The 21,015-nt window shown below is 44.3% G+C and overlaps 1 protein-coding gene across 1 annotated transcript in view; it reads right to left on the reverse strand.

The window, feature by feature from the left end:
- Nucleotides 1-21,015, reverse strand: part of LOC140912953 (uncharacterized) — a 46,524-nt gene that overhangs the window by 8,073 nt on the left and 17,436 nt on the right. The window contains 4 exon segments of the mRNA XM_073348423.1: nucleotides 439-565; nucleotides 1,132-1,223; nucleotides 1,442-1,498; nucleotides 1,501-1,696. Of these exon segments, the coding sequence (XP_073204524.1) occupies nucleotides 439-565; nucleotides 1,132-1,223; nucleotides 1,442-1,498; nucleotides 1,501-1,696 (472 nt within the window).

The raw sequence follows: 21,015 nt of genomic DNA on the forward strand, positions 1-21,015 counted from the left end.
TTACATTCTCCAACAGATAAAAGGAATACACTGGCTTTGTTTAACATTCTTATTTACCAATTTCTATCTACCGCATTCCTTGCTCTCGGGCCTTGAGCCCAGTCCTGGGAGGCTTCCCACGGTTCATGTCATCTGGGCGAGATTCCAAGGTTCATGCCCTTGAGAAGAGCTGTGTGTGCACAGCTCCTATACCAACACTCCGGGTGTGCCCTGAATGTTGCCAAGCGCATGAACCTTGTATGAATCCTACATTGATCACTTAACAACAAAGAACAGCAAAGAAAATCTTGGAATGAAGAGGAAAGACATAATCCATATAGGTTGTCAAACATTCAGTATCATCTTTTGGCAAGCGTATTGTCTGGTGGGAAATGGGCTGTGTTCCTCATAGAAGATTTAAGTCATGTCTACACTATGGGGATTATAGCAACTGCTCACCCAATGAGAGGAGAGTCTCGTAATTCTCCTGCATGACATCTCTGTAGAGTTCCCTCTGCTTTTCACCCAAAAGAGCCCATTCATCTTCAGAGAAGTACACGGCCACCTCCTCAAACGTCACTGGCATCTGAAATGACACGTGTCCTCCACTCAGCACCTGCCTGCTCTGGCCACAATCTCACCACTCAAACATAAGCTGAGCAGCAAAGGGCAAAGCCATCACTGTCAATGCAGCATTCTGGGGGGAGGAACCCCATTTTCCCACTATCCCAACCTCCTCCACACAGCAAGAGATGCCAGACTCAGCCTGCCCTTAAAGCTCCCCATCCCTACAGGGCTCTTAGTCCCAACCCAGGCCACTGAAGCAAGCCCCTGGATCCACAAGGGAGCCCCACTCAGCACATGCTGTTCCTGCGATAGCCTCACCGCTCAGTAACGGAATGAACAGCCAGGGGCAAAGCCTGGCTACCTGGAGGGGCATGAAGTGAGCTATCCAGGATGTGGAAGGAGCTGCACATGCACAAGGCACCTCCCAAAAAAGCGGTGTGGTTATTTTATTGATGGGGAAGAAGGAAAGTTGGAAAGGCTGGTGAACGATGGAGGAGCGGGAGGAAGTGGGAGGAATGAGCGAGGACAGACAAGGAAACAGCACAGCCCGGCAGGAAGAACAGTGCAGATCATTTCACCACTCACCGTAAAGCCAAACCTATGGAGCAAGACCACTATATCCTGGTCTCCTTCATTCCCCTTATCATGAGGAGCAGAAAGATGAGGTCCAGGTAGGTCTAAAGGATGATAAAGATACCGTTAGAGGGATCCACACAGACACAGACACACCTGGACCTCACGACTCTACTAGGAACAGGGAACCACACACCCTTCACACACCACTAGACAACCAAATGCTGTGCTGATGATTTCATACAGGTTGCCTCAGGGACTCCCCTCCCTACTGTGCTATCCATGCTCCCCAACACCACATGCATCCCCACACACAACTTACCTAGTTGCCGTGAATACTGCAGCTTCTCTCTGAGGTCACAGTTCAGCTGTGGTCCTGGTGGTGGAACCTCTGTAACCTTGCACTGGACAGGGGCTCCATCATCTAAGAAATCCCTTCTCTTCCGATCACACAAACGGAGACCTGGGAAACATATTTGTTTATAGCTCTGTGTGAGGGACAAAGGTATTTACTGGGGGGCAGTGACAAGTAGCTCTCAGATTCCCTACTAAACAGAGTTATTGAAAGCTGATGGGCCTGCCACACACATGAAAGGGGCTCTGTGTCCCCCCACATTTCCATCTTCCAGTTTTCACCAATATTAGTTGGGTTCTGCCCATTGATGACTAGAGCAGAGCCCTCAGTTTTGTATTTCTTGCTTGTAGCCTTCTGCCCAGATCAAGCCTTCTTCCTTCCTGTGCGCCTTTATTCTTCCTAGTGAACCCTTTCCACACTTAGGTGATGTTACCTCAATTCTGCCTTTTCTTGGACTAGTCATGGCACCTAGGAATATCAGATCAGAATTGCACTCCTGCAGGTAGTTATTTTTTTGCTTTTTAATGAACATTATTATTATTTATTGGTATTACCCTAGAGCCCAAAAGTCCTAGTCATGGGCCAGGATCCCATTGTATTAGTTGCTGTACAAAGAGAAAGAAAAATGACATTCGATTCCCAAAGAGCTTCCCTTGTAACATAATCTCTCTATATTTGAGGGGCATCACTCAAAGGGGTATCCAATTTTCTCATGAGTCTGAATTAACAGAATTTTATTCAATGGAAACCTTTTTGTTTGAACTTCTCCCATATGCAGATTTAACTGTTCCTCTTACAGGATGTATTTGTCACATTCAGATCTAAAAGGTTTTGACCCTCAAAACTCAAGCAAGACATGTTTTATTTTACATTTCACATCGATCATTTGGACAAGGGTGTGTGTTTGCTAAGCCATCTCTTACTTAGTGAGTAGTAATTTCCAAACCATGCTAGCATAACCAAGGTATGGAGTAAATCTTTACGAATTCCCTTGGTGCTTTTGTCTGAAGACATTGGCCAGAGGGCGGCAATCTTTAATTTCCCATTTCAGCTAGGGAGAAATTTAGATTGCACTGACTAGTTTAAAAGCAATGCTGTCTGTCACTCTCACTTCCATAGCCTCACAGAGACTGTCAGAAAAATAGCGCTGTCTACACTCCAGAGTCTATGCTGGAGCCAGGATGGCCCCCTAGTGTAGACACAATGTACACTGACAGAAGTTTTTCTGATGGCAAGTGAACACCTCCCCAAACAGCATTAGCTATGCCGTTAGCAGCATTTTTCTTTCAGCATAGCTGTGTTCACACTGAGGGTTTTGTCAGCATAGCCATGTTGCTGAGGGTGTATGGTTTTTCAGCCCTGACTGACATACTGATGCCGGCATAAGTTTTAAGTGGAGACAAGGCCTTAGTTCCTCTTTTAGAGTACAATAAGCTCTTAGCTGCGCACCAAGAAGTATAGCTGGTGCTCTTGCTTTTTCACTGTTTCTTTTGCCTGGAAGATTTTTACCTTAAACTAAACTTTACAGAAGCAATAACTTAAAGGGGTAGTTCTAGTAAATAACCCCAAAATTCCTTGTTGAATCTAATTAATACTCCAGTTGTAAGGAGGTTAGACTGACTTTGCATTCACAACTGGAATCGCAAGGTTATACATGCCAAAGATAAAACTACCTAAGCATAACATAGGATGCTTTAATTTCTCACTTGCATTTCACAGAATCATAGACATGTAGGGCGGGAAGGGGCCTCAAAGGGTCATCCAGTCCAGTCCCCTGCACTGAAGAAGGACCAAATAAACCTCCTAGAACACCCGTGACAGGTGTTTGTCCAACCTGTTCTTACAAGCCTATGATGATGGGGATTCCACAGCTTCCCATGGAAGATTATTTCACAGCTAAACTACCCTTCTAGCTAGGAAGCTTTTCTTAACAGTATTGGACCCAGGACTGACCCCTGCAGAACCCCACTTGATGCACCCTCCCAGTTTGATAGCAAACCATTGACATTTACTCTGAGTAATTTTTACTCTTTGAATAATTTTTTCATCCACCTTATAGTAATTTCATCCAAACCACATTTCACTCGTTTACACATGATAATGTTATCTGGGACTGTGTCAGAAGCCCAATTAAAACTGAGATATGTCATGTCTAGTGCTTCCCCTTTATCCACTAGGCCAGTAACCTTCAGCCTGCTAAGTGCCATGGCAATAACCAGCATTAAAAGTTTTTTAACCTTTTACGAAAAGAACAGAAAAAAAAAGAAAAAAACAGTTAAGCCATTTGAAATATAAAGTATTAAGCAAGGCTTTCGTTTCAACTGTATCCCTTATTCCATTTTTCCTTTAGCTGTAGAATGTTTTTAGAAAAGGGGGGAGGAGGAAACTCTGTTCAGAAGTCCTTTGGATGGTGTTATGGATGGTAACAACATTCCTTTTTGTGGGGGGGAAAGGAGAAGAAGTTAGATGAAATGGGCTGGAGCTGTTGTTTCTATTGTTAAAGTCTGATCTTGCTTCCTTGAAGACAGAACAAGATAAACGCACAGAAAAAGGAAGAGGAAAGAACAACAAAGATAGAAAATGCAGTTCTGTCTCACATGCTGACTCTTACTTGCAACCCAGCTCTTGGAGAAACAGAAAAAAGGAAAAGGTACTTGGTTGTATTGTAAGGTTTGCAAATTCCTCATCCCAAAATTGGGATTTTCAAATCTTCTTTGATTAGATGACATATGAACTTTTCTCATGTTAATAAAGATAAGAACTGACAACTCACTTTATTTACACCTAAAACAATTTTAGCAGTGCTGCTGTTCTCTGTCTTGAGATGTTTAGAAACACACTATTCTTATCACATTTTGACTGAATGCCCAGATTGGGTAAAGATCAAAAAACTCTCCCAATCCCATCCCCCACCTCTTCCATATTTAAAGCTGCACATGTCATGAACCGTGAAAATGTCATGCACAAGTGGTAAAATTTCCTGACTTGCAGAAATTTTAGCCCTAGTGGCATTTTTACCCCTATATATTTCCTCCTTTTAAAAAGAAGCAGCCAGCTAATGTTCCTTAGCCACATGTACATCCATGAGCCATTTGCTACACCCAAAGATAGTTAAAATACACCAACATTTTAGTCTATGATAGACCTTGCCCACCAACATTTCACGGCAACTGAGGCAATTTAGCCCCCCACCCCGCCCCGAGATCTAATCTGAATCACTAGAACTGTGCTGATTCACATACACAAAAACAACCACCGATATGTTTTGTTTTTCCAATCACAAAAATCTTGGGGGCTGCAACAGCCCTTTCCAAAGGTTTGAATCTCAATGTATAGTCAATGCAGTAGTAGCTTTGAATTCAGCTGGCATTCAGTTAAAAAAGAGCTACTCATGATGTTGTCTGAGCAGAAGTTTGCTTTAGCAACTTAACCTTTAACAATTGAAAACACTTTATTTTATCACTTTTGCATTTTGCATTTTGCTTAAAAATGCCTTTATGTTGAAGGTTCAAAGTTATTACCAGTTAGAGAAACTACAAACCTTAAAATACACAAAAGAAAATGAGAAACAAAGCATTTGTAAAAAGATTTCAAAACCAGTAATAATTATCAAACAAAATTATAAAAGCCTCTGATTTTTCAAATAAGAACATTAGCAGATGGCTTTGCATGCCCAACCAAAACAAGGTCAAACACACTTGGACAACAATAGCTAGTTTGCCAGAGTTTTCAGCTACTGAGTATGTACATTAATCTTAACTAATTTTGGTCCATTGATTAGTTAAGATCAGTTTACTCTTCCAGTTTACCAAACACAATCTTAACAGAATCCTAGAGTTATAGGATTTACAAATCTTGTTTGATTAGATGCTATCAAAATAACAGTTAAACCCTTCACAGGTTAATAAAGCTAAGAATTTACAACTCACTTCATTTGTAGCTAAAACAAACTTAAAACTGTGGCTGCGTGGAAAAGCTTCCCCACTGATTTCTGATCCCACATTCCTCTTGTTTACCAGACATGATCTTTACACGCTCTTTGAGTTAGATCAGAAGGCCTGTTTCTTTTGAGTAACCCAATCTGTCTGTCTCCCTTTCAAACTGTTTCCCATTAGCATTTGTTATAGGTGCCTAGAATATTTTATAAAAATTTTAGCCATTTTCCCACAGTTGGTGTAGGCCTGTCTGGCCCCAGTTATTACAACAAGTGTACATGTAATGCAGTTTTTATTACCACAGTGCCTCGGAGGTTTACTCATGGACCATGATCCCATTCTGCTAGGCACAGCAGTGTGAAATGCAAGTCTGGATGTAAATATCACTAGGCGGAATGGTGACTAAAAGGAGATTAGTCCGTACAGTTTTATTTCTCTAGCTATGAACTCCGACGGTTCCTCTTACTGTCGCTGAGTCTCTGAGTTGATGGAGTTTCTTCTTGATGGTTTCTAGAGACTGGGGAACAAAGAGATTCTAGTAGGGTAAAAATCTTCCATAACTCAGGAAACACCTTTTCTACAAGGGACCCACCGCTTTTCAAATATAGTTGGTTTTCAACCAATTGCACCAAATAAATTAATTTTTTAGAAGCTTTCACAGGAAGCTTTGAGCTTAAAGCAAACTCTACTGCTCTGTGTCTGCAGCTGGAGGAAAGAAGTTCCTACTTCATTCACATCAGAGCCCTGAGCTACTTCCCCTTTTTCAGTAAAAAATGATCATCAAATGAGGAGGGTACTTTATAGCTCGTCTCCATTTTCAACCAGTCACACTGAAGAAATTATTCTGTTGAAGACGTTCTCAGCAGGAAGCTTTTCATTTAAAGCAAACTCTACCACCTGGAGTCTGCTTGTTACAACAGGAACATGCTGGAATAAGGAACTTCCCTTTCCCCCCACCCCACCCAGTGAAGAGCTCTGAGTTACTAACTCTTTTTCAGTAATAAGCAATGATGAGATATGGAGGGCCTCTACAGCTTTCCAGCTTTTCCTTTTCAAAGGATGCGGTTGGCTAGTGTGGAAGGGAGATACACTGACATTGAGAAAGAGACAATCCATTTTTTGTTCATGTGGATTAAAGATTTGCCTTATTAGCTACTCTTTTTTGAAACTTTGTCATTTCTACAGTGTTATATTTTACATTTTTTTCATTTACTGTCACTTTCTTAAAGTGTTCAGTTTTAGGTACCAAACTTTAAGACAAATTGGAAAGGGGCCAGAGGACAGCAAAATAAATAAATAACATGGTAAGAGATTCAGAAAACCTGACCTATGAGGAAAGGCTAAAAAATCTGGAACGTTTAGCCTTGAGAAAAGAAACTGAAGGTGAACTTGATAATAGTCTTCAAATATGCTAAGGACTCCTATAAAGAGGATGGTGATCAATTGTTCTCCATGTCCACTGAAAACAGGAGAAGAAGCAATTGGCTTACTCTACAAGGGAGATTTAGATTTGATATTAGAAAAAACTTTCCAGCTACAAGGATAGTTAAGGCCCAAAACAGGTTACTACTGAAGTTGTGGAATCCCCATCATTGGAGGTTTTAAAGAACAGATTGCACAAACACCAGTCAGGGATGGTCTAAGTTTACTTGGTCCTGCCTCAGCATGAGGGATGGATTAGATCAGTGGCTTTCCACCTGCGGTCTATGGACTCCTGGTGATCCTCAGACTATGTGTAAGGGGTCTGCAAAAGACTTAGACTGAAAACAGAAGTCAACTATATATAGAGACAATAGATTTCCAAAAGGGTCTGCAGCTCCATTAGAAATTTCCAAAGGCAACTTTAAATGAAAAAAGGTTGAGAAAAATGGGATTAGATAACCTCTTGAGGTCCTTTCCAGCCCTACATTTCTATGATTCTATGATCTGAGAACTAAGGGGCCACCTTCAAGCTAGGCTTAGAAGCCTTTTGCCTCATTGGCTCAAAGGTACACTCCATTGCTTCTGTTGGCCAAGCTCACTGCACACACATCCCTCCACTCCTTTTCCCAAGCTTCCTTTGTGCCCCCCTCCCATCCCACTCTATTTCAGGGACTCCCTATAAACCTTCCCCAATCCTTCGCTCATATCAGGGGCCCAGCGTGCCACCTCACTTCCACATGCCTGGGGGTCGGTGTGCCTCCATTCCCCATACCAGGGTCCCACATTGTCCCCCGCATGTCCAGGGCTCTTTGTCCCCTCCATGCCTTCCAATTCTGCCCCACCATTCTTTCTTTTCCTTTGTCTGGGTGATAAGTCATTCAGGGTGTCAATATTTAAACTCCATTGGGACATACTAATGGGAGTGTTGTTATGCCCGAAGTGGTTAATGGCAACCATTAACTGGTTCTTTGATCTATAGATAATTTCAGAGTTTTTAAAAGTTAATGGGCCTGCTAAGCATATGCCAGGGGCTCCATGTGTACCCATATTCCTCCTTCTATTTTTCTGATTTTCACCAAAATGTATCAAGGCAGAGAACATTCCCTGATATTGTCGAATTAATCAGATGTGGTGTTCAAAAGCTATCACATTACAGACAGAGAAAAGCCATCAAGTTGAGTGTAGAGTTTAATAAGCTGGGCCAAATATTTCATGTGTAGTGCTGATGGCTTAGTCTACACTGCAAAGTTTTGCCAGCATAGCTATACTGGCTAGGAGTGAGTGGAAAAAATCACACACACCCAGCCAACATGGGTGAAATGGCACCCCAACACCGACAGAACGGTGGTTCTGATAGTGTAGCTAGTGTTATTTGAGGCGGTGCGGTAGACATGGTTGCGGAAAAACTCCTTCTGTTGGTGTACGCTGTGTCTCCACTCATAGGCTCACTGGCCAAGGCTCTCTGGTGGAGACAATCTCAATATTTCAGTTATAAGAGTAGTTGCTCTATTCGCCTGGTCAGCAGCAGAAATAAAAATTAATTTTGTGAAATTAATGTTCTTTATGGCCTAAATGGATCAATTTCGTCCTACCTTTTCTCATTTTATTTCTATATATTGTTTTACAGGCTTTTAAAAAAAAAAAAAAAAAAAAAAGCTTAAATTGAATTGAGAAGGATTGATTCTTTGCTTTTCGTTTTTTGTGTTGTGATGGTTTTAAAGTTTTATAATTATTTCATTGAACATCCTGGTTAATTGCCATTTGGTTTGAGATAGTTTATTTCATGAGGAAAATTAGTCTGAGCTATAGTGGCAAAAGCACTTTAGGAGGCTTTGCCAGTTTCTGCAAACGTTTTCTAGTGTAGACATGATCGTAAGCCTAGTCTACACACAGATACCGTACTTTTATACCTATTTCAGTTGGTGGTGTTATTTCTTACCAATGTAGTTATCTCCTAATATGGAGACAGTTATACCAGTATATAGCTTCCTTACACTAGTATAACTATACTGGTACATCTTTCCTACATAAGAACAAGCACTTTTGTAACAAAATAATGACTGGGGGTGGAGGGGAGGGTGTGGGGCTGTACCACTTTATATTGGTATTGGTATTGTTAAAGCACTACACCTTGTGTGTGTGGACAAGGCCTTTTGTAAAAACAACGAGGAGTCCAGTGGCACCTTAAAGACTAACACATTTATTTGAACATAAGCTTTCGTGGGTAAAAAACCCACTTTACGAAAGCTTATGCTCAAATAAATGTGTTAGTCTTTAAGGTGCCACCGGACTCCTCATTGTTTTTGTGGATACAGACTAACATGGCTACCCCTCTGATACTTAAGGCCTTTTGCGTTTCACAAGGCTTTTTAAAAAAATGTTTTGCAGAACAGTTGCTGGCTGGGTTGGAGGGGCCCCTCCTGGGCTCTGGCTGCACAGACCTCCCCTCTTTACATTCTAGAAGCTGGCTGAGTGGGGAGGAGCCTGCAGGACTCAGGTGCACAGGTCCTTCCCACCCACCAGAATGCTGCCCTGGAGCTGGCTGGGCTGGGGGAACTATGCTGGACTCAGCTGCACAGACCTCCCCTATGCAGGGTTCAGGCTCTGATCCCTTTGTCACTGGCACAACTTCCTCCTGACAGAGATCTCTTGCCGCTGCAGGGGCATCTCCTTCCTCTTATCCCAGACACCCCTACTCACCGCTCTTGCCAGCACATGAGGGGGAGGAGAACATGATCTCCTCAGGGTTTTACCAGAAGAGATCAAGGATTTAATCCCTCAGTACACAATGAGACTCAGACCTCATTGGGTTTTCCAAATGAGGAAACAGCTGAGAACAGGAAGTTCCTTTTTTATTTAGTTCCCCTTACAGCATAGCCTGGTCCTCTCTAGAACTGTGTAGCTCTATGGTTATTAGAGACAGGGGTGTGTGGTAATATCTTTTATTGAACCACCTCTATGGTTATTTCTTCTCATTCACCAGACATACTGTAATACTCACTCATAGAAATCACAGGATTTACTAGGACACTGCAACTAACACCTCCCATGGACACTATTCTCGGAATTCTTGGACACTCTGGTACTTCCAAGAAGAGTTGGGGCAGCATGCGTGTGAGGTCATGCCGCATGGGGGGCCATCATCTTTACGATCACACCACCTGCCCCGTCAACATGACCTCATATGCATGGTGCGTACGAGATCATGCCGCATGGGCGGCCACTATTTTTAAGAGTGCCCTGCCCCACATGTGAGGTAACACAGCGCAGAGGGGTGCCATTTTTAAAATCCAGAGAGAGCAGTCCGTCGTCCCCCACCCAATACCAGACAAAATCAGATCTGGTTTTGTTCCCAGGACTGAACAGGGAACAAACCTCTCAAAAAGATAACCATCTGGTTTAATTCAGGATGAGAGGCCTTCCTACCCTTAACCATGCCCTTCCAAGAAAGGACAACACATAATTTGAAAACAAGACAACAACTTAATACTAAGATAAAGATGCATCCGCTTTTGGCAGAGTTGCTATCTGCACTGATTATTACGCATTCCCCCCTTTACTTTAATAAGAGTTTGAAAACAGTAAGAGAAGGTTACTCACCTGCTGCAGTAACTGAGGTTCTTCGAGATGTTTGTCCCTGTGGGTGCTCCACTTAAGGTGACCATAGAGCAGTGCCCTCTGTGGATGGAAGGGGTGATTGAAGATAGTACTGCTAGGCCTAGAAGTGTATCTGAGCCTGAGGTCTGGTCAATTGTGTAATGTTTTATGAATGTATGTTCAGAGGCCAAGGCAGCAGCTTTGCATATGTCTTTGAGTGGTTCATTGTTCAGAAAGGCTATTGAGGTTGCTATAGATCTGGTAGAATGAGTTCTGAACCCTGCTGGGGATTGTTGTAAATTGTTTTGTTGGTAGCAGAGGTGAATGCACCCTGAGATCCATATTGATAGTCTTTGTGTGTAAATAGCCAATCCTTTAGAGCATTCTGTGACAGAAATGAAAAAACCGGGGATCTTCTGAATGGCTTAGTTCTATCAAGGTAGAACGCTAGTCCATGGTACATCCAGGGTATGTAGTACAGCATCATGTGTACTCCCCGTGAGGTTTGGGAAAGAATACAGAAAGATGGACTGGTTGGTTTATATGGAAGGAGGATGATATTTTGGGTACAAATTCTGGATATGGTCTCAAGGTGACCTTGTCCTTGTAGAATATGGTGGATGGTGGATGTGCCATAAGAGCCGCTGTCTCACCCGAGGGGTGACAGGCCGAAGTGACAGTGACTAAAAATGCTACATTCACGGATAGTTGAGTCAATGAACACATCCTTAAGGGTTTGAATGGAAGCCCAGTAAGGCAGCGTAGTACCAGGTTCAAATCTCAAGTTGACGAGGGTGCGCGTACCTCAGGGTAAATGTTCTGTATGCCCGTTAGAAAACATTTAGTGATTGAATGTGCAGATAACGATGCTCCATCGATCTTGTGGTGGAACACAGTAATTGCTGCAAAATGCACTTTGATTGTGGTAGTAGATAGTCCCGAGTGTTTTAGCTCCAAGAGATAATCCAAGATCAAGGGCACAAGTGCAGAAATTGCAGTAACATGTTTGACCTGACACCATATGGAAAATCTCTTCCATTTCTGAAGGTAAGTCTTATGCGTGGTTGTCCTCCTACTGTATAGTAATAAATGTTTAACCTGTTCCGAGCAGGCTAGTTCCCCATGAGGGAACCATGTAGGAGCCACACCTTCAACTGAAGTCTCTCCAGGTTTGGGTGGTGAACCTGGCCGGCATCCTGTGAGAGGAGGTCCGTCCAAAGTGGGAAAGTGCATAGTGTACAGACAGCCATCCACAGTAGGTAAGCATAACAAATCTGTTGTGGCCATGTTGGGGCTATCAGTATGACCTTCACTTTGTCGGTATGTATTTTGTGAATAACCTTCGATAGAAGTGGTATTGGTGGGAACATGTAGTGAAGTATTGTATCCCATTTGAGGAGGAAGGCATCCCCTAGCAATCGCAGTCCCAGACCTGCTCTTGATCAAAATTGTGGTCATTTGTGATTTTGTGATGTCGTGAATACGTTGATGGATAGGTTGCCCCATTGTTGAAATATGTTTTGTGGGACTACATCGTTCAGTTCCCATTCATGTTCTGGGAGAATTGTCTGCTCAATGTGTCCACTATTGTGTTCTGACAGCCTGGAAGATAGGAGGCTGAGATGCTGATGTTGTATCAAATGCACCAGTTCCACAGTTTTATGGCATGTGTGCATAGGGGGTGGGATTGGGCTCCTCCCTGATGATTTATATAGAACATGCAGGCAATGTTGTTGGTCATTACTTGTACCATCTCGTTCCTTATCAAGGGGAAGAAGTGGAGACATTGGTTGAAAACCACACAGAGTTCTAGTAGATTTATGTGTAATTGTGTTTCTAGGGGAGATCACTGCCCTTGAATTTATTAACATTCCAGGTGAGCTCCCCAGTCAATCAAGGAGGTAGCGGTTGTGAACATCATGAAAAGTAGGTCCTGAGTGAAGGGAATCCATGAGCATGCATTGTTGGGTTGTGTTCACCAAGGTAGAGTGTCTTTGTCTTTGGTCGGCATTGTCAGGCGTCTGTTTAGGCTGTGTTTGTGTGGTATGTATAAAGTTCTGAGCCAACCCTGAATGTAGCACATGTAGAGATGCGCATGCCATACCACATATGTGGTTGTCGCCATATGACCTTGTTGCCGGCACCCAGTGCCCAGCAGCAAAACAACAGCAGTGGTTCATTGCCCGGTGTGCGTCACCCAATAAACACAACAGGATGGAGAAGCAGAAAAGTTTATTTGGAATTCCAAAGAAAGGTACAGGGAGAGAAATCTCAAATCCTGCACACCAGAGCAAGTCATTACACACACTTGTATATTCCTTAATGCTACTGCACTACACATCGGCCAATCAAAGCTTTGCACAAATACTCTGCCTTCCTTATATGGGTTACAACAATGTTTATTTCCTGCAACCTCTAACAAGCATTCCTAGCAACTTAAACAACCAGCACATCCTGTCTGGCCTTGTAGCTGTCTCTCCTGTTATCTTTAACTTGGCGTCAGCAAACCTTACACTATGTGGCATTATCTACACCTGCAACATTGTTTTAAGAGCAAAAGAGCTTACTCAAACCAGCCAGGCCTGAGTTCTATTAAGGGGGGTTGACAAGAAGCCCTTAGGCCTTCAGCAGGGAGACTTCCTCGACCCTTATGGCCTTCCATCCCCTCGACTTAACTAGTGGCCATGCCCTGGGGTCTCCAACAACCTCATAGTTGGAGGCAGGTACGTGCTGATAGGTGGACTATTCATCACTGAAGAGATGAGGCTGGTTATGGTCAAAAATCTCTTTGTTGGTATTGATGCTTTGGCTTCTGTAGAGTCAAGGTGGGCCCAAATGAAGTCCAATTGTTGTACAGGAATTAGGGTTGATTTTTGTTTATCTGTATTCCTAGATTCAGAAAGAGAATGATTGTCCGTTGAGTGATATCAAATGACTCTGCCCAAGTATGGCCTTTTAGTAAACAATCATCCAGGTAGGGGAATATTATTACCCCTTGTTTGTGGAAATGTGCCACCACTACTGCGAGAATGTTGGAGAATACTCACAATGTTGTGGAAAGACCAAAAGGTAGGACCCTGTATTGATAATGATCCGTTCCCAGGGTAAATCTGAGAAACCTCCTGGGAGTGGGATAAATTCTTACGTGGAAGTAGGCATCTTGAAGGTCGAGGACTGAAAACCAGTCCCCCCATTTCAGTGTTGGTATTATCTTTGCCAGTGTGACCATCCTGAATCATTGGACCCTCACAAACTTGTTGAGCTTTCTGAGATCTACAGTGGGTCTCCATACTCCATTTTTCTTCTGGGTTAAAAGGTAGTGGGAGTAGAAATCCTTCCTCCTGTTTTGTGGAGGAACTTGTCCCAGGGCACCTAGATCTCGAAGGTGGTTTACTTCTTGTTGTAGAAGGTGCTTGTGAGAAGGGTCCCTGAAGAGAGACAGGGAGGGGGCTTGGATGGGAGGGAATGGAAGTAAATGGGATGGAGTAGCCAGAACGCATAATCTCTAAGACCCACTTGTCTAGAGATGGACGCCCACACCAGGTAGAAGGGGCATAAACGGAGGCCAAAGTGGGATGTGGTAGGTGTTGTCAGCACTGTTGGGTAGGGGAGGTTGTTTAGACCCTCCACCAACCCTCAAAACTGTTGTTTCGCAGATGACAATTGCGATGTTGAGGATTGTGGCTGAGGTGGTGGTCGTCTCTGATGTCTTTGTCTCTGGCATTGTGACTCGTACTGTCATTACTGGGCAAATTGTTTATATCTGTTACGTTGGTATGGTTGAGATCTGTGTTGTCTCCTCTTCGTTGCAGGTGTGTAAATGCCCAGCGTGCTGAGGGTCGCTTGTGATTCCTTCATGGTGTGGAAGACCTTGTCCATCTTTGCAGCAAAGTGTTTCTCTCTGTCAAAGGGGAGATCCTCCACCGTGGACTGTAACTCCTTTGAGTGGCCCGCGGAGTGGAGCCAGGATGCCCTGTGGATGACAATTGCAGTGGCTGTAGATCTTGCGACTGTGTCCACCACATCTAGGGATGCTTGGAGCACAGTTCTGGCAACTAGTTGACCTTCATTCACCAGGGATCTGAATTGGTCCCTTTTGTCCTCTGGGATGTCATTAATAAATTTAATTGTCTTAATGGAATTGTCATAGTCATACTTTGTCAATAGTGCCACGTAGTTGGCCACTCAAAATTGCAAGGTTGCCGACAAGTAAACTTTGCAGCCAAAAAAAGTCAAGTCTCTTCTGTTCCTTGTCCTGGGGAGTAGACTTATATTGAAGTTGTTTCCCATGTTGATTCACAGCCTCCACCACAAGACAGTTTGGCAGAGGGTTGGAAAAAAGAAAGTCCATGCCCATAGAGGGTATGTAATATTTTGTATCAGTCCTCTTGCCTGTGGGCAGAATGGTTGCCAGGGTTTTCCACATATTTTTGGCTGGTTCCATTAGCGCATCATTGATAGGCAGTGCTAATTTTGAAGTGAACGAAGTTTGGAGAATCTCCAGGAGTTTGGGTTGGGTTTCAGATACCTCCTCAAGTGGGACCTCTAGACCTTCCACTACCCATTTGAATAGTTTCTGAAATTGCTTGAAATCATCAGCAGTCATAGGAGGTGGGGGCATTGTGGCCTCATCTGGTGAGGACAAGGAGTTATGAGTAGGTGGTATGGTGTCCTACTCTATCGTCTCCTCCCTGTCTACCATTGTTTCCTCTGGGGGTTCTGACATAGCTGGCACCGAAGGTGGAGGCAATCTAATCCTCACCCTATAGGGACTGGGTGGTCTGCTATAATGTCTTCTATAGGCGGCCCAAGGGTCCCAGTGAGGCCATTGCATGGGGAAAGTTATGAGTGGGCCCATCCATGGATGCCCATACCACTGTCAATATTGGGACCTTGATCTTAGGGTTCCAGAGGTTGGCATTGTTCAGATAGGTGAAGAGTGGTGTGAGGAGAAGATGCCCTCTTCCTCATCATCCTCTTCCTCACTGGAGGATGGAGAGGCTATGCGTGGTGCCAGAGGATCCTGATGCATCAAAGGTACTTAGCCACAGTGCAGTCAGTACTAAGGAGAGCGACCTGGCTGGGAAACATTTATTTTTGGTCAGCTCTCTCTGAGAAGTTGTCACGTATTTCCTCAATGATTTTTTTGAGGAGTGAGCCTTCCTCTGAGCAGAGGGTGAAGTCTCCAGGGATCTTCGTCCAGAGGGGGTTTGCTGCCTGGGGTCAAAGGCCAGGCAGAGAGATTATTCCATAAGAATGAGCTTGAGGCACAGATCTCTGTCTCGCCTAGCCTACAGGTTACTGCAGTGAGCGCACTTTTGGGGAATGTGCGACTCACCAAGGCAGCGGACACAGTATGAATGGCTACCTGACACGTGGATAGCATCCTGGCATAGGATACAGCGTTTAAATCCTGGTGAACCAGGCATAGTTGAAAAAGGGACAGTTAGCCCCAGGTATAGACCCTAACAGTCTCTCAGAAAGATTTTTTTTTTTAACTAGAACAGAAGAAGGAGAAAAGTAACTAAATAACTATGAACTGTTTTTAACTATTTCTAACTACTTTTAAACCTAAAATGAGCTTGAGTTGGGGCACCGCTGGGAACTCCATGCTCCATCTCTGGCCGAGGACGGTTAAGAAGGAATAGTGGGGGTCAGGTCTGCTGCTGAAATTCTCCCATCAATAGCACAGGGACACACCGACAACTAAAGTGGACCACCCACAGGGACATTACTTGAAGATGTTAAATAATATCATCACTATGCCCACCCCACAACCAATGCAAAGGGGTAATAGTATATTCATTAAAAAAAAAAAAATCCTTGACTTTAGCAGTAAAGAACAATAAATTTGTCAGAATGAAGAACATCACTGAAATGTGCCATAACAAAATATATAGCATACATAAAAGGCTATGAAATTAAAATATGCAATTAGATGTATAAACAATTCAGTACAAAAATCAACATCTGTGTATGCAACGAATTAATAGAAGAGGAAAGTGTGAACTTCAGTATTTGCAGGATGATGGATTACAGGATGATGGATTCAGTATTTGCAGGATGATGAAAATCAGTCCACCTTGAAGTCATATGTTCCCACAGAATAGTGGGTAAGATAAAAACAAGCACTTAGCATTAAAAACTAATATGGCAATACAAACAGGAAGCGCTATACTAGAAATACTGTGAGACATGACTGCTAAAGCTACTAACAACTATTAATATTTTCAACTAATATTTTCAACTGTCAATTAATTGCAGTTAACTCACATGATTAACCGAAAAAAAATTAATCTTGACTAATCAGTTTTAATCACACTGTTGAACAATAGAATACCAATAGCAATTTATTAAATATTTTGGATGTTTTTCTACATTTTCATATATACTGTATTCTGTGTTGTAATTGAAATCAAAGTGTATATTATTTTTATTACAAATATTTGCACTGTTAAAACGATAAAAGAAATAGTATTTTTCAATTCACCCCATACAAGTACTGTAGTACAATCTCTTTGTTGTGAAAGTGCAATTTACAAATGTAGATGATTTTTTTATTACATAACTGCACTCAAAAACAAAACAATGCAAAACTTTAGAGCCTACAAGTCCACCAGTCCTACTTCTTGTTCAGCAAATCACTAAGACAAACAAGTTTGTTTACATTTACAGGAGATAATGCTGCCCTCTTATTTATAATGTCACCAGAAAGGGAGAACAGGCATTTGCATGGCACTTTTGTAGCCAGCATTGCAAGGTATTTACGTGCCAGATATGCTAAACATTCATATGCCCATTCATGCTTCAGCCACCATTCCAGAGGACATGCCTCCCTGCTGATGATGCTCATTTAAAAAAAAATATGTTAATTAAATTTGTCACTGAACTCCTTAGGGGAGAATTGTATGTCCCCTGCTCTGTTTTACCTGCATTCTGGCATATATTTCATGTTATAGCAGTCTCAGATGATGACCCAGCACATGTTGTTCATTTTAAGAACACTTTCACAGCAGATTTGACAAAAACGCAAAGAAGGTACCAACGTGATATTTCTAAACATAGCTACAGCACTCAACCCAAGGTTTAAGAATCTGAAATGCCTTCCAAAAATCTGAGAGACGAGGTGTGGAGCATTCTTTCAGAAGTCTTAAAAAAGCAACACTCTGATGTGAAAACTACAGAACCTGAACCACCAAAAAGAAAATTAACCTTCTGCTGGTGGCATCTGACTCAGATCATGAAAATGAACATGTATCGGTCCGCATCGCTTTATATTGTTATCAAGCAGAACCCGTCAACAGCATGAATGGTGGTTGAAGCATGAAGGGACATATGAATATTTAGCGCATCTGGCATGAAAATATCTTGTGACGCTGGCTACAATAGTGCAATGAGAACGCCTATTCTCACTTTCAGGTGACATTGTAAACAAGAATCAGAGTAGCAGCCATGTTAGTCTGTATCCCTATGATGGTGTCCCCTGAATAGATATGTGGACACAGTTGGCAACGGGCTTTGTTGCAAGGATAGGTTCCTGGGTTAGTGGTTTTGTTGTGTGGTTGCTGATGAGTATTTGCTTCAGGTTGGGGGGCTGTCTGTAAGCAAGGACTGGCCTGACTCCCAAGATCTGTGAGAGTGAGGGATCATCCTTCAGGATAGGTTGTAGATCCTTGATGATGCGCTGGAGAGGTTTTAGTTGGGGGCTGAAGGTAATGGCTAGTGGCGTTCTGTTATTTTCTTTGTTGGGCCTGTCCTGTAGTAGGTAACTTCTGAGTTCAGGGGACACCATCATAGGGCCTAATCACATCAGCCGCACTATCAGAGGCTCGTTCACCTGCACATCGACCAATGTGATATATGCCATCATGTGCCAGCAGTGCCCCTCTGCCATGTACATTGGCCAAACTAGACAGTCTCTACATAAAAAAATTAATGGACACAAATCAGACATCAAGAATTATAACATTCAAAAACCAGTCGGAGAACACGTCAATCTCTTTAGTCACTCAATTACAGACCTAAAAGTGGCAATTCTTCAAGAAAAAAACTTCAAAAACAGACTCCAAAGAGAGACTGCTGAATTGGAATTAATTTGCAAACTGGATACAATTAACTTAAGCTTGAATAAAGACTGGGAATGGATGTGTCATTACACAAAGTAAAATTATTTCCCCATGTTTATTCCCCCCCGCCCCGCCCACTATTCCTCACATGTTCTTGTCAACTGCTGGAAATGGCCCACCTTGATTATCACTACAAAAGGTCCGTCCGTCCATCCCCCGCGCTCTCCTGCTGGTAATAGCTCACCTTACCTGATCACTCTTGTTACAGTGTATATGGTAACACCCATTGTTTCATGTTCTCTGTGTATATAAATCTCCCCACTGTATTTTCCACTGCATGCATCCGATGAAGTGAGCTGTAGATCACGAAAGCTTGTGCTCAAATAAATTTGTTAGTCTCTAAGGTGCCACAAGTCCTCCCTTTCTTTTTATTGTAAGCAAGAAGTGGGCAGCATTATCTCCTGCAAATGTAAACAACCTTGCTTTTCTGAACAATTGGCTCAACAAGAAGTAGGACTAAATGGACTTGCAGGCTCTACAATTTTACATCGTTTTATTTTTGAATGCAGTTTTTTTTTTGTACACAACTCTACATTTGTAAGTTCAACTTTCATGACAAAGAGATTGCACTACAGTACTTGTATTAGGTGAATGTAAAAATACTATTTCTTTTGGTTTTTTACACTGCAAATACTTGTAATCAAAAATAAATATAAAGTCAGCACCGTACACTTCGTGTCCTACCTTGTAACGGAAATCAATACATTTGAAAATGTAGACTGCATCCAAAAATATTTAAATAAATGGTATTCTATTTTTTGTATAACACTGTGATTAATCGCAATTAATTTTTTTAATTGCGATTGTTTTTTTTAATCGCTTGACAGCCCTATTTTCACTGTTTCTTTGCAGGCCGTCCACCTGCACGACGTTCAGGAAGGTAAATGAGGGGATGCTCAGAGCCGGCAAACACCGGACAAATCGGCGAAAGGCGGGAAAGGCCGCGTACGGCGGGGGGCTCGGGCAGGGCAAGTCAGAGCAGCAGGGAGGGGGCACTTGGGGCGGGCTCGGAGGCTTTGTGTAGACACAGGAACCGAATCCGGATTGTTTTAAACACGGAACCCAGGGCGCAGCAGTAGCGCCTCGGGGGCGGGGGGGGGTGGATGTTGCAGGGGGGCAGGTCTCCCTTAGCAGCTGGGGACAACCTGCCCCGGCCCAGCGCGGGGGGCGCTTCTCGGGGAGCGGGTGCTGAGCTGCGCCCCCCCGGAAAGGGGGGGGGAGCCCCTCTGCCCCCCACGCCCTGGGACTGCGGCCAGGGCAGATGTTCCTCCTCCCCCGGCGACCTGCTAGTCGCCCCGCCCTCGCGCGGGGGTCCCCTCGGCCACTGGCAGGGAGCGCCCCGGCCCCCCCAGCCCAGCCGGGCGCGGGGTCACCCCAGGCCGGGCAGCGGCCGCAGCCGGGGTTACTCGGGGCGCCCGGCTCTTAGGCGGAGCAAGACGGAACCGGCCGGGCAGCGCCGTGAGTCTGGCCGCGGCGTGCGACGGGAAACCGGCTGCTGAGGGGAGCGGGGCGCCCGCCTGCCCCGTAACGGCCACAGCGTCCCCCTAACGGCCGCCGCGCCCGCGTGCCCCTCCCCCCCTAACGGCCACAGCGCCCCCGTAACGGCCGCCGCGCCCGCCTGCCCCTCCCCCCCAACGGCCGCCGCGCCCGCCCCCACCGCTCCCCCCCAACGGCCGCCGCGCCCGCCCCCACCGCTCCCCTCAGTAACCGCCACGGCGCCCACCTCTCCATGGCCCGCTGTGGAACGGCTCTGGCATCCGCCTCCCCCTCACTGTATCTACCACAGCGCCCGCCTCCCTCTTCCCCCTCCCCCTTTAATGGCCGCTGCCCGCAATCCCCTACCTCTGTGCGCTTTGATTCATCCCGTCGTGGAGGCCTGGAAGCCCGGAGGGCAGGGTTCCTTGTCTGACCGGAGAGAGACCGGCAAGGGCCAAGCACAAGCTCTTCCTTGAGGAGCGCACACAACAGTAGAGAGCGGCCCCTCTCCAAGGAGAGCCAGCTGCTCCTTTAGGTAAAAGTGGTAGGTTTTTAGAGACAGGTCCGTGGCCTCCCAGATTATTCACACAGCAGCCCACCCCTCCCCCTATGCTAGTTAAAAGTTCTCTTTCTCTGGTAGCCATGCATTCCTAGCCCCCGGTTGCATGTAGCTCTCAGCAAGTCCTAATGCCTCACCAAATTCCTTATCAGTGTGGGTGTCCAACAGGAGACAAGGAGTTAAGAACAGAAAGGCAGGAACAAACCCGTTCTCATCTGGTACAAAAAAGCAGGAATGCAGGTCTCCCCCATCTCACTCCCGGCAACTTAAACAAGTATTCTGTCATTCTGCTTATCTCCTTCAGGGACTTTCCCAGCAACCTTTATTGGCCTGACTTCGGTTCAGCTGGCATAACTGCCTCATGTTTAATTATTCTTACCTAACACTGTGCAGGGAGCTGCTCTGCCCTTCCCCCTGTGACCCATC

Source organism: Lepidochelys kempii, chromosome 6, assembly GCF_965140265.1.
Source record: "Lepidochelys kempii isolate rLepKem1 chromosome 6, rLepKem1.hap2, whole genome shotgun sequence".
Taxonomy (NCBI): Eukaryota; Metazoa; Chordata; order Testudines; family Cheloniidae; genus Lepidochelys; species Lepidochelys kempii.